Below are 13,442 nucleotides of genomic sequence, written 5' to 3' on the forward strand. Positions count from 1 at the left end.
CAGTGTCCATCAGCAGTGTCAGGTCCCTGGGGTGAACTTCTGGCACCATTGAAGTCTACGGAAAAACTCCCATTAACTTAAATGGGGCTGGATTTAACCCTGGTTTTTATTTTTACCAAAAACAAAACCCCAGTGATGAAGTCTTGCAAAACCAAAATAACCAAAACCTGGTTTGACTGCTCTCTCCTCCCTATTTGTATTTGGATTTCTCAACCCCTGCCCATACCCGATAAGCCGAGAGAAACTAATGTTAAGGAATTTGGACTTTATTGGCAACTGTTTCTGTACACACGAATGGCATCATACAGGTGAAACAAATGACAAGTCTTTTCACCAGGGAGCTTGTGATCTAATTTGTGGAGTTTTATTTGAAGTTTGTTAATTTCTCTTCCATTCTACATGATTTGGGTTTTTACCCTCTTGGAAACTAAAAGAAACAATGGAACTAATTTCCACACATTGTGTAAAGTATCAGAGGGGTAGCCGTGTTAGTCTGGATCTGTAAAAAGCAACAACGAGTCCTGTGGCACCTTAAAAACTAACAGATGCGTAGTCATTGATGCCTGTGCAAGGTGGGTGTATAACAAGCCACCAAACAAAAATGGTGCTTATATTATGTTTCTTAAGACTGATGTTGCTTAGATAACTTGATAGGAAAAGTGTGTAACATAGATTTAAAGTGTGCATGTGGACTTGCTTTTGATGCTGATTAATGTGCACATACAAGGTAGATTCTTGGTCTGCTAAGACCAGTTTGCACTGTATAAGAACAGCTTGGATAGAGCAGAGAATCAAGTTCTCCGTTCGTTTTGGTTTTTTGTTCTCTTTCAAAATGATGCCTGTGATGTGTTTGGTTTTTTTTTTGTTTGTTTTTTGTTTTTTTTTGTTTTTTTTTTGTATTTTGAGATTACTGTTAAAATAATTGGCCCACTTTCTCAGCTGGCACAAACTGAAGTCTGTGGGACTAGACTGCTTTACACCAGATGAGAATCTAGCCCATAGTAATTGCTGTGAGTTAGAGATAAGGCTGTTGCACTGTGATAAAATACAAGCCTAAAAGAGGGCTTTCTATTGGAAACTGTGTAAAACCTTAACCTATGAGGAACTTTATTATGCTTCTGACTGATGTATTACTTATAATATAAGCAGGCTATAAACATTTACAAATATTAGATACATGCCTCTTTTATATCAGTCTTCTATAGTAGTCAACTTTTTTTTATTGGCTACTTCTTTTTTTGATACAACCCCATTAAGCCAGAAACTGCTTCAAATTATTCCACCTTGAGAAGGTGGATTTCCCCACTCCAGACTGATCTCCAAATAGTCCAACTCATCTCTAATTAAAAGGAAAATTAAATCCTTTGAAGTTTTAAATCTTCCTGTGAATGATAATTCTTTACTGTCGTGGATTGTGATTGATTTTATTTATTTATTTTATTTTTAGGGAATGACCGCACTTCACTGGGCTGCTTTCCACAATCGGCCCCAGCATGTGCAAACCCTGCTGCAGAAAGGAGCAGATCCAACTCTGGTGGACAAAGACTTTAAAACAGCTCTTCACTGGGCAGTGCAAGTGAGGGCCCTCTACCAATATTTTAAAAATATGCCATGTGCATTACAATGATTGTTTGTTTGTTAGAAATTCTAAGTCATGGGACATCAGAACTGAAGAAGAATTTCAGTTTGAAAGTTGGAAAGACTTAGGGCAGGAATCCTCAGCTGTGTAAACTGGCCTGCATTGCTCAAAGCCAGTGGAGCTGTGCCAATTTACACTGGCTGACAATCCAGCCCATGTTTCCTATGGCAAAACACCATCTTTATTAACCAATATTAAATACGGACTTGATGCTGCAAGGTGCTGAGCTCTCTTGCCCTGATCCAGCAAAGCATTTAGTCCCTGGAACTAGTCCTGTGCTGAGCATTAAGGACATGCCTGTTTTTGATGGATCAGGGCCAGAGTTCTCCACACCTGTCAGGACTGGGCTGTAAACCAGTGACTCCAGACTATGGAGAATTAAATAACATACATGTAGTGTAAAATGGCAAATATTGTTGTTACAGGACAGTGTTCTAAAGGCTTGAAGCTCTCATCCTGTGGAAATCCTAACTTCATTAGAGTGTAACATTAAACACTCTTCCTATCAAGTTATAAACAAATCATTGCTATATGGGGCAATCAGGGAGCCTCTTTTGGGACCTCATAGGTCTCTACTACCCATCACAAATGCTCCCCAAAATGTACAACAGCTAAGAAATTACTGACGTACTTATTAAAGATGGAAAAATACAGCAGGCAAATATCAGATGTGACTAGGCACTGTAGTAATACTTATAATAATTAATAATAGCCTATAGAAAAGTGGATGGTTTCCTTAGGATGTATCATGTTAAGCAATTGATAAGGCATCATCTATAATACTGTTTAAGTGTCCTGCATGTACTTTGCTTCAGATAACTTTTTAAAGCTAAATACAAGTTCTGTCTGTGGGTTACATTACAATTATCCAAATACTAAAAGCTGTGTTATCCAGCACTTTATCAACCAGAAAGCTCTAGAAATCGGCAATTCTGATATCTCCCAATACAAATCCCCAGAGGGTTGCCAGGTGTCCAGTTTTTGACTGGAAGGCCTGGTCAAAATTGGGACTTTCCCTATAAAATTGGGACACTTGGTCACCCTATAAACAGAAAACACGAATTGCGAGGAGAAGATACACTGTGATTAAACATCCCCGTTCTCCCATTTTTGGTCTTAACTCTACTATGCTTAAAATATATCAATTTTTTTGTCTAGAATAGAATTCAGGTGTGGCCTTTATACGTATCATTACTTTCAACTACATTTCCTCTCTGATTTCATATTTTTCTGATCATTTCAAAACTATACTGTGCTTTATAGATTTTGCCTTGGAAGCCACCCCATTTGCAGGGTCCTAGGACCTGTGTCCTGAGCAGTTGCTGACCCAAGTCAGATTGATTTGTGTGTGGATGGCCCAGCTTAGTGTGCAGTGTAGACATACCTACTCAGTTCACATCCCCCCACACCTTCCTCTCAGAACAACAAATGTGCAAGGCAAGTTTTGGGAAAACAGGGGCAGTTGAATGGTGCAAATAAGCCCTCAGTTTCCTGTGGTTAACAAATCCCTGCTCTTGCTCCTTTCAAGTCACATACTTACAGCTGGATTAGTCTTCTGCCTGCCTGAGAGCAGAGGGGATACATGTTGTTTCACTGCTGTGATTTGTTCTGTGAAATTTCTGTTAGTGAACCCAGCTGGCTTGCAGTCTTTACTTCTTGGGGGTGTGGAGTGGAGAGGGATGGGCAGGTTTAAATATCTGGACCAGGCATAGTCTCTTTAGGTCAATTTAGGGCTGTAGTGTAGACATGTCTATGTTAGGTCGACTTAAAGTCGGCACAGTAATTACTGCGGTGGCTGATGTCCATACTACCCTCCTTCTGTCAGTGATGCGTGTCCTCACCAGGAGTGTTTCCTCCGACTGAAGAGGGCAGTGTGCTGGGCTAAGAGCCCTCCTACCCGGAGCTCAGTTGCCCCACCCAGCTCTTGGCAGGAGCCAGGGAGGGAACAACTGCCCAGGCTGCTCACCTCCCTGACTGGGGAGCCTCTCAGCAGCAATATGGAGCCATGAAATTGACAAGACACCTGATGTAAGGTAGACACTGCATCACCCTAACTACACTGACATAAGCCCTACACTTCTCATGTATGTTTGTTGGTGTAGTAGGGCAGTTACCTCAAAAGGACAAGGCTGTAGTGTATACATTGACATAATTAAGTCAGCTTAAGCTGCCTTACATCCACCTAACTGTGTGGTGTAGACCAGGCCTTTAGTGTTCTTCTCTGACTTGAGCTTAGCCAGGGAGAAGTATTTGACAGCTGTTTCTCTCTACCTCCCTGTCAATATAAGGGCAGATAGAAGCTAATAACTGCTGCCAGGCAGGATAAGGCTTTGGCATGTCTAAAGCTCCTGCCAAGCTTACAGACACGTGTCTAGACTCATTGCCACAGTCTGAGATCTGGGGAACTCTGAAAATGCTCAGTGGATGCCTCCCAACTTTTTCACAAGAGCCTAGAGATGGAGTCTCAGGACTGTGCTGTGGAGGTGGCAGTGACAAGGGATGTCTAATAACCACTTCTGGAGCTGCTGAAGCAGGGATTTTTTTCCCTTAAGAGCTGCGCTAAACATCTGTGGAGCACAAGAGGCCTAGAGAACTCCCAGAGCCAGCAGCTGCAGGAGCTGTTTTCAGCTGAATAGGGCCTTGTGCTTTCTTTCCTGGGAAAGTAGCAGATGAAACATCAGGCATAGTAAAGAAACTTGTGCCAGAAGGCACAGAAAAGAGGCAGCCTGGGTAGATATTGCTAAAACATACACTATCATGCCCCATTACAGTTAGTGTGTGAGTGGGAGATACATACACTTCCTCTGCCTACAGTTTCAAAGAATGCTTGTTCAGTACTCAGCAAGGTGCAGTCAAAGAGTTTGTACATCTGAAGATTTCCCCACCAGAGTTCCAGGCCAATGACACTAGTGCACCAGACAGGCCTTGCCTCAAACAGAAGTTGGTTATACAGAAAGAGCAACAGTGATGTAGCTGCCCTAGTGTAAACCCCTATTTTAGACATGCTGCATCAGAGTAAAAAACTCCTTTGAAACTAGAGTAAAATATTAGAGCACGTCACAGTTTACACACGTGCAGCAGATGTGCACTAGGGGTTTGCACTGGTTCAGCTCCATCAGTGTTGCTGTGTCAGTGTATACAGCTCTAATGGAGGCAGGCCACAGTAGTGAATCAGGCCCAAAGTATTTTCATTTATGCAACAAAAGTACCTAGAAACTGAAAGTCAGGAAGCTGGGGGCAGGCTGTATCTGGTCCTGCATGGGAGCAATACAGGACACAAGGCACCAGCTACAGTACATTGAATTCTGACCTCCTGGTGGGGTGAGGTGAAACCATGGTACCTCCACCCACCTCCATGCAGCTGGCCCAATTCAGTAGGGTAATGCTTGCTGCACCATAAAAAAGGGTGGTGAGAGCCCCTGCTCCAGCATGTACTCCCCTAGAGATAGCCAAAATTGCTCTAGAGATCCCTACTGCCCCCCCCCCACCCCTCATCTCTTTCACACATGAAAATACTCCAGTTTATACCACTGAACAAGTGGTGCTGAACTGGGCCCACCATTCTAACATGTCAGCACAGCTACTTCCATGTAGTGGAACAGTCAAACAGGTGCCAAACTGTGGACCTACTTAGAGTCAAATACTTCCCTTGTATATGTGTAACTCTTCCCCTTGGCTTCACTAGGAGCGTTGCATGTGATTTCAGCACAAACACAGGAGAATGTCTGTACGTGAGTGAACACCCTGTCGTGTCATACCTGTAGTTTCACTTGCTCTATTTAAACAAGGCCTCAGATGCTGTTTTTCCCCTTTCAGTCAAACAAGCAGTAATCTTTGTAACCAGAAGGAAACTTAGTTGCATCATGAAAGCCTGTTTACTAAAGTTGAGACCAAATGTAATTTCTTTAAAATGTTCTAAATCCCAGATAATGCTGCCACTTAAATACTACAGTGACAAAGGTTCTAGAAACACCCTAAAAAGGTTTCCTCACTGTGCTGTGTTGCCAATTCTCATGACTTTTACAAACAACTTCACAGTATTTGGTCTTTTTCTTAAAGCTCCAGCTCCTGGACTCAGGTAATTATATAAAAATCTCAGCTTTCATTTAAAAAAAAAAAGTTTCTAGGCTACAGGGTTGCAGAGAGAAGTTGGAAAACATGAACTCTAAAGACTCAAAAATCAAAAGGGAAATAAAAAGAATTCAAGTTTCAAAACAAAACAAAACAAACCCACTCCTGATCTAGTGTAGCGCAAGTTAAGGTTATTTGAATGATGCTAAGTTTATCAGAGTTGTACCCAGAAACATTTGCTCCTTGGCAACAATTAAACTTTCATTAGTACATGTTGTATGACGAAACCATAGATTATTTGTTTGGATTTATATGGGAAGACTTGACAGCTTTTCTTAGTCCTACTTACTGAGATGTTAATTGAAGTTCAGGATCTCTGAGAACATACCCTTTGCAGCTGTGGGTGGAGGGGGCCCTTTGTTTGTGGAAGGATCTTGGCTGCCTCTTCAGCAGTACTCCTTTCTCTCCCACTAGGCTCCACAGAAGGCTCTCCCTTGGCCTGGGGGATTTCCATATAGAGAAGGTGGAGGGAGGAGGCAGGCTCTGGGAGGTGGGAGCACTAGGCAGAGGAAATGTCATTTTCCCCACCCTCCATCTCCCACAGACAGCCCTTGAGGAAAGTTAATATGGCCTGATGAACCCCCTATGTGCTGGGGAACCACTTCAGGGGGAATAGCTGGCAGCACAGGCTGGAGACAAAGCCACCTGTGGCAATGCAGAAGTGCAGGATCTGCATATGGATGGCTCTGAATCCCTTCTGAATCCCGTGATTCAGGAGCATCTTGGAGACCCCTGGTTTCTTTGAGGAGAGGCAATTCCTCCCTCAAAAGGTATAATGAAGAAAATAGTTTCCTAATTCACAGTGGATGTTTCCTTTAGGGCAATGGTCTAGCCCTGTGTGTGTTGGTGGATTAGGTTTGGATAAGGTGTGTAACCTATAACTCTTTGCTAAGTAGAGTTTGGTTGTGGTTTCAGACAACTTTCTCATTTTAAAACTTAACTTGCTCTTTGCTGATTTCATGTGTTTTCCTAGGAATGCCTAAGGAGGGGGTGGTGACTATTTTACTTAAAAAAAATCAGAATCAGGCCTCACCTTCCAGTCCCTCATTCTTCAATGCACTCACATCAGTAATCTTTCCTCATGCAAATAGGGTCCTCCCATTGGAATGCTAGTGACTTCTGACATGGATAGTTTTTTTTCCACAGAAGTGAAGGCTGAACAGTTGGGCTGTTGATATTCAAAAAGTGAATAATAAAGAATTGCAAATAAGGAGGATTTAAGTAAATAAAAGTTATTTACATCTGTTCTTACAGGGACTTTTCAAAAATTGGCCTCTACCTTTGCATATAAACACCTTATAATAAACAAAAGGGCTTTTGCATTGCTTTGGATGCTAATATTCAGCTAGAAACTCACTAGTATAATCAGATCATCAAAACAACTAACCAGAGCTTAGATGATTTCCCCCCTAAATGCAAGCCCTTCAACGGAAGACATGCCATGTCGCTTTTCCAGTCCACCAGCTACTGTAGAAGAGGAATGGGGTCATGACACCTCCATGTTTCCTGCAATATGTCTAGTACTACCGATGGTAACAGTAATCCAGAGAATACACATGCAGGGCCAGCTGTGATCTAACCCTTAGATGAGCCACTGACAATTTAAGGTATGCCAGGGTGTTCAGTTGTAATGAGATGGAGCTATGTGATAGAAACAACAGGTGAATAACAGATGATTAACAGACATCTTCCTCGCAGATGATCTGTGTGTAACCCACTCACTGAATGCCAGAACATGAATAAGGGGCATACCCCCACACCTTTTGTATGCCCACATCTGTTTTAATTGTCTATATCTTATCAAAATGCAGCATCCATGATTCATTTTCTCCTAGGGTACCAACAAATGAATCCTCAACAAAAATAACGGAAAGTGCTGCTTCTTCTAGTACAGAATAAAGAACCCGCAGGAGCAAGCTCGTTCATTAAAACCACATCAGTTAATCATCCACAGAAACCAGTTGATACAATACTGTGCTAGAAGGAGGAAAGATCACAACTAGTTTTAGTCATAATCATAGTACTTGATAAACCCTGTGTGCTCTTTACAGAAATTTCCATATACATATAAGGTATCAAATAGACAATGTCAGTCATACAACTTTTATTTGAACAATACTTACAACAGACAGGGACAAACCAACACTTCAGCCAAACAGCTTTTCCTCAAGGAGTCCTTGGTCATTTGGTAGTCTTTGAAAAGCACAAAGGATATACAGTAGAACCTCAGAGTTATGGACACTTCCGGAATGGAGGTTTTCCATAACTATGAAATGTTCCGAAACTCTGAAGAAGAGGTTATGGACTTCAGCCACGTGGGGGGTTGGTGCTGCAGCCGCAGGGTGGGGAGAGTCAGGGCTCAGGGCAGGGAGGGGAAGTCAGGGCTTCTGACTCTCAGGGTGGAGGCTCAGGGCTTCTGCCCCGCTGGAGCACCAAGGCTCAGTGCTTTAGACCTGGGGGGAGTGCCACAGTTGGAGCTTCAGCCCTGTGGCTCCAATCCCAGCTTCAGCTCCTCAGGGAAGCCAGGGCTCAGGGCTCTCCATGGCTCCACTCCCTGCTTCACTGGGGGGGACCCACACCAGGGCTCGGGGCTTTAGCTACAGGGGAAGCACTTGGGCTGAAACTGGCACTCCCCTTGTAGCTAAAGCCCTGAGTCCCAGCACTCCTTGCAGGGCTGAAACCAGGAGCACAGCTGCAGGGCCCCAGTGCTCCCCCACACTCCCCATCTAAAGCTCTGAGCTCCAGTGCTAGAGCCCTGACTTGCCCCCTCCTGCAGTTAAGCCCCAACCCCCCACATGGCTGAAGTCCTGAGCTTCAGGGATAAAGCCCTGAGGCAGTACAGTATTTGCCTGGGTTTTTTGGTGGGGGGTTGGGGTGGGGGGTTGGTCTGCGCTTCTACCTGATTGACTTCTGGTTTCAGAGGATGTCTGGTTCACCGGTAAGTCCGTAACTCTGGTGTTCATATCTTTGAGGTTCTGCTGTAATATGATTGTGGCTGGATAGTTATTTTAGAAATACGTCTGCTAACTGATCCAGTGACAAATATTTGTCTGTCGTGTTTTCAGGGCCCTTAAAGCAGAGTTTTTTGCACAATACAATCTCACTCCAACAGTGGCACAAAACAAAACCACATTAGGACTGTGTGGTTCTGAGAGAGTCACTGAATCAGTGGGCACTTTGAGGCTGAAGTATCAAGGCTAGGGGCAAACAAATGACATCATGGATTCACCTGGGAAGCATACGGGCTTCATTCATTCTCATCTATGTAACTCCATTGACTGCAGTAGAGTTATTCTTAATTTACATCGGTATGAAATCATCATCAGACCTCATGAATCCATAGGCCCAGTTTCTGAGCTGTGTCCAAGCAGTATTTGGTTAAGCGTCACAGGGAGGAGAGAAATGAGGAGATGGTGTTAAAGCATCTTTATACTCTCGAATGCTGGACTGCACCCATCCTGTCCCCAGCATAAAGTACAGCAGCCTTAGGGCTGCTTTACTTTTTACTGACTTCCAACCCTAAAGGGTTTTGTGGCAGCCTGGGAACACCAGGAGTAGAGGTGTCTCAGCCATGTTCCCTCTATCCTGGTGTAGACGAAGGAATGTGCATCGGTTATACATCACCCAAGGAATCTTCCGTTCACGTAGAATCCTCATGTGACCAGATCTGCTGGATTTACAGGAAATACCTCAGAAAAAGGGAAAAATTAGGGTAGTTGGCATAGGGCCATTCCAGAATAAGAAGCAGAATTACTGAGGACTACAAAATAACTGAAATCTCAAATACCTTGTTTTGCTCAGTACTCAACAAAAAAGCTCTAGGGTAATTAAAGTGATCAGTCAAAAACCTAGAAACTACCAGTTCTAGAGAGGCACAAGTGAATGTTTTAAAAGACTGAGATGAGGAATTTTCAATAAACCCCATACATGTTGGAAGTACCTGATGACTATAAAAATAAAAAGGCAAATGTACTTTTAAGGAGGAAAGACTGGAAAACCACTGGCCCATTGGATGAAACGTTCAGACATATTTTAACGGAGAAAAGATTCAAATCAACACACTGCTCAGGTTTATCTTTGATGAAGTTACTGATTTGGCAGGAAGCCAGTGGATATTGTATATTTGGATTTCAATGTGGCCATCAGTTTATTACCACATTATCAGTTAGCATTTTTCCAGTTTATTTAGAAGCTTGTAAAGTACGATTGCATGGAACACAAACAAGGTTGTGAAACAGGGTCATCATCAAAGGTCCAACTCTCTGTCCCTTACTCTTGCTGAGCAGTACTTACAATTGTAATCCCATTGAAGTCAGTGGAACTATTTGCGTAAGTATAACTCGCCATGATGAAGGGGTGCAGAATTCAGTCCCAAGTTAAGATCCCCAGTGTGGAACAGAGAGAAGGGAATAACAGAGCCTAAGCCAGTCTGGGGACTTATACTACTTTGTATAGTCTTGATTAAAAACATAAAGGAGAATGTAAATGTTTTTCAAAGGGACACATGCATATATATGCTTGTATCCCTCTAAATTCTGTGTTTCAAAAAATCGAAACATTTCTGAGAAAGTATTCATGTAAGTTTATATGCTGTCTTTCTTTGGATATTTCTATTATGGTACCTTATTTGTTATTTCTACAATGCCCAGAAGCATTCTAGGAAACTCACAGACCAAACAATTTTGGGAGGGGCAGGAATTCTCAAATCTGAAATAAACAGAAAATGCCTTTATTGTATTTATTCCTCCCAGGAATAGACAGTGCAGCAAAACATGTGCTTCATTGTTAAATGCTTCTCTTCCCCTTGCTTGTTTTCCAGAGTGGAAACAGGATTCTGTGTTCCATCATTCTGAACCATCACCAGGGTCCATCGATAATAAACTATGACGATGAGAATGGGAAGACGTGCATGCACATTGCCGCTGCTGCAGGTTACAGTGACATTATCAGTGAGCTGGCTAGAGTCCCAGAGTGCAATCTGCAGGCCCTTGATGTGGATGACAGGTACTCATGGAAATTTACTGAAAGTGATGGAAACCCCCTGCTCTAAGTCCCATTGTATTATCTGAACCTAAGAATGTCTGTTGAATAATCATGTTGTTTCCTGTTCCACGGGCCATGACCTATTTAATTTAACTGAATTTTCTGAGAATCATGTGTGCTTAGTGACTCTGGAAATCAGGCCATGATATTTATACAACTACTGACTCATGTAAATGGTTTTTACACTATATTTCTGGAAGGAAAAGATGGTGATTATACACACAGACTTGTTACTATTTGATTCACTAAAATTAGGCATTCCTTCCAAAATACCAGAACAAGAACTTACAACTTTGAGGTAAGCCCTGGCCCCATTGAAGTCAATGACAAAACTCCCATTGACTTTAGTGGGTGCAGGCTTTCACGTTTAGTATGCTAAGATGTTAGCGCCTGATTTTCAAGATGCTGAGAACCTTGTCTCCCATTCTCACAGGAAGCACTTTGTACCATTGTATTGTACATGCAGAAGATTCCTCCTCTTTACTGTTTAGGATCCCGATCCTGCATCCATCAAAGTCTATGGGAGTTTTGGCCCTGAGTTCAGTAAGAGTAGAACCTGAGGGCTGTCAGTAACAGCTCTCAGATTTAATCAGTTATGGGCCTATCCTATTCCCCATGGAGTCAATGTCAAAAGTCTCACTAGCTTCAATGGGATCAGGATTGTTCCTTTAGGATTTACACATTTAATCCTTTATGGAAAAGTCCTATAAAACTTAATAGAGATTAAACCAACAGGGTTCTATAGATTTTACCCTAAACATCTTCAGTATGTGAACGGGAAAAGATTTTTCTATTAAATTCCCTCACGTTTTCCTTTAAGAGATATCATGTTGGAGACTGGACAATACCTTATAAGCCCTCATTAGCTGTCCTTTCAATTCTGTTCCCTGTTACACTCATCTGAAATCAATGGGTTGCATCATGTTCACACACTTCCTCTTTTATTCACCTATTGTCATTCACAATCTCTCTTATCTGGGATGTTCTGTACCTTGCAGCTTATTTCAATTTCAGAAATATAAGCAGTAGTTTTTCTGTGTAATGTTAAAATTTTGAGGCCAAATATTATTTTCTATACACTAGGCCCAAATAATGCTTCTTCCACTGTGACTTCAGAGGTTCCTGGTTGCAGAAAATCAAATAGGTTCCCCTACACAAGGAAGGATCAGGACAGCTTGATTTAGAAAATGGATCTGCCTCTATATGGGTCTTCTGCTGGTCATCGTCCACTATGTAATAGGAACACAGCAGCAAAAAAAGCTACAGTAGTCTTATGGATGAAGTAACAGTACAGAATAACTCCACTACTGCTCTGTGGCTGGAGAGAGCATCCTTTGCCCTACACCATCGCAGCTGGGTCCGGTGCAGAGGTGGGAAGCAGACAAGGGAGACTAGAAAACTTTTCTTCAAACTCCACACTGAGAATTTTAGGCAATTCTTTCCCTAGTTCAGATCCACCAGTGCTAGCAATCATGGAGTGTTAATGTAGATCAACCACAGGCATTTTTACCACCACATCAAGACTGCTAGATGATGCACTCTGTGTAGATGCAGGCTAGGTAGTACTGAAATAGTTCTCACTGGGTCATTAATTTGTTTCATATTTTCCCTAGGACGCCTCTGCACTGGGCTGCAGCAGCCGGGAAAGCTGACTGTGTACAGACGCTGCTGCAGCTGGGGATAGATAGCAGCTCTCGGGACATCAACGAAAACACTCCTCTGACATATGCAATGTACTGTGGGCACACAGCATGCATCAAGCTGCTCTCTCAGGAGAACAGGTAAAGGAACAAGAAGTCAAAGAACCTCTTGCTTTTGCCAGCAGGTCACTTGCTAGAACAGCGTATCAGTAGGAAAGAAATGACATTTACTTCTCTCTGCATGCTCCGAAGAGTGCAAGAGCCGCGAAACTACCGAAATTAATGTCCAGTTCCTATACAATGCTTGGTTCAAATTCTTCACTATAAATAGCAATGGTAAAGTCAGTCAACTAATGAATGACCTGTCTCAGGTAGGGTTCAGAACAATAAATGTAGGGTTCAGAACAAATCAAACATGAATTTAGTTGTAAATCAATACAGCAATGTCTCCTTCACAAAATACATGTGATGGGACAATTTTTGCCCTCAAATATCTGCCTTGTGTTGAAGCTCATGGAGATTAGCTATGTGTTCATGTAACCACCACTGGTTCATGTAACTACGGCAGAATTTGCCCCACTAAATATAATAGTCATGTTCAATAAACGGCTAATATAAGCTTTCATACCCATAACTTTAAAATAGTTTTCACCCTTGACAGAATGTTTTTGTCTATGATTAGTTCTGTGCCTTTCTGTGTACATGTTTTCACTTTTCTAAACCTCTTCTATTAAAGAGGCTTCATTATTTGTCTCTTTAAGAATTATTTTTCCTTTTATCAATGGCCCCAGTTTTGTTCATTTAGGTTCTCCTTCACGGGTAGAAAAATTCACTTATGAAGAGTGAAAGCTATCATGCTGTGCTTTTTTTTTTTTTTTTTTTAAAGACTTCTGTCACATTTCTTTATCCTGCCCCTTTCTTTCCAGTCAACAGTCAGTATTATTTCCTGTGTTACAAAGGGTGAGACTACTTCAAATGATCTTTGAGGC

The 13,442-nt window shown here is 42.2% G+C and overlaps 1 protein-coding gene across 3 annotated transcripts in view; it reads left to right on the forward strand.

The window, feature by feature from the left end:
- The window catches only part of ANKRD55 (ankyrin repeat domain 55), a 66,038-nt gene that overhangs the window by 34,623 nt on the left and 17,973 nt on the right, over positions 1–13,442 (forward strand). For all 3 annotated transcript variants that reach the window (XM_030567904.1, XM_030567905.1, XM_030567906.1), the window contains exons 6-8: positions 1,448–1,576; positions 10,590–10,774; positions 12,427–12,594. In XM_030567904.1, the coding sequence (XP_030423764.1) occupies positions 1,448–1,576; positions 10,590–10,774; positions 12,427–12,594 (482 nt within the window). The remainder of the gene's footprint in view (positions 1–1,447; positions 1,577–10,589; positions 10,775–12,426; positions 12,595–13,442) is intronic.

Source organism: Gopherus evgoodei, chromosome 6 (genome assembly GCF_007399415.2).
Source record: "Gopherus evgoodei ecotype Sinaloan lineage chromosome 6, rGopEvg1_v1.p, whole genome shotgun sequence".
In the NCBI taxonomy this organism is placed as follows: domain Eukaryota; kingdom Metazoa; phylum Chordata; order Testudines; family Testudinidae; genus Gopherus; species Gopherus evgoodei.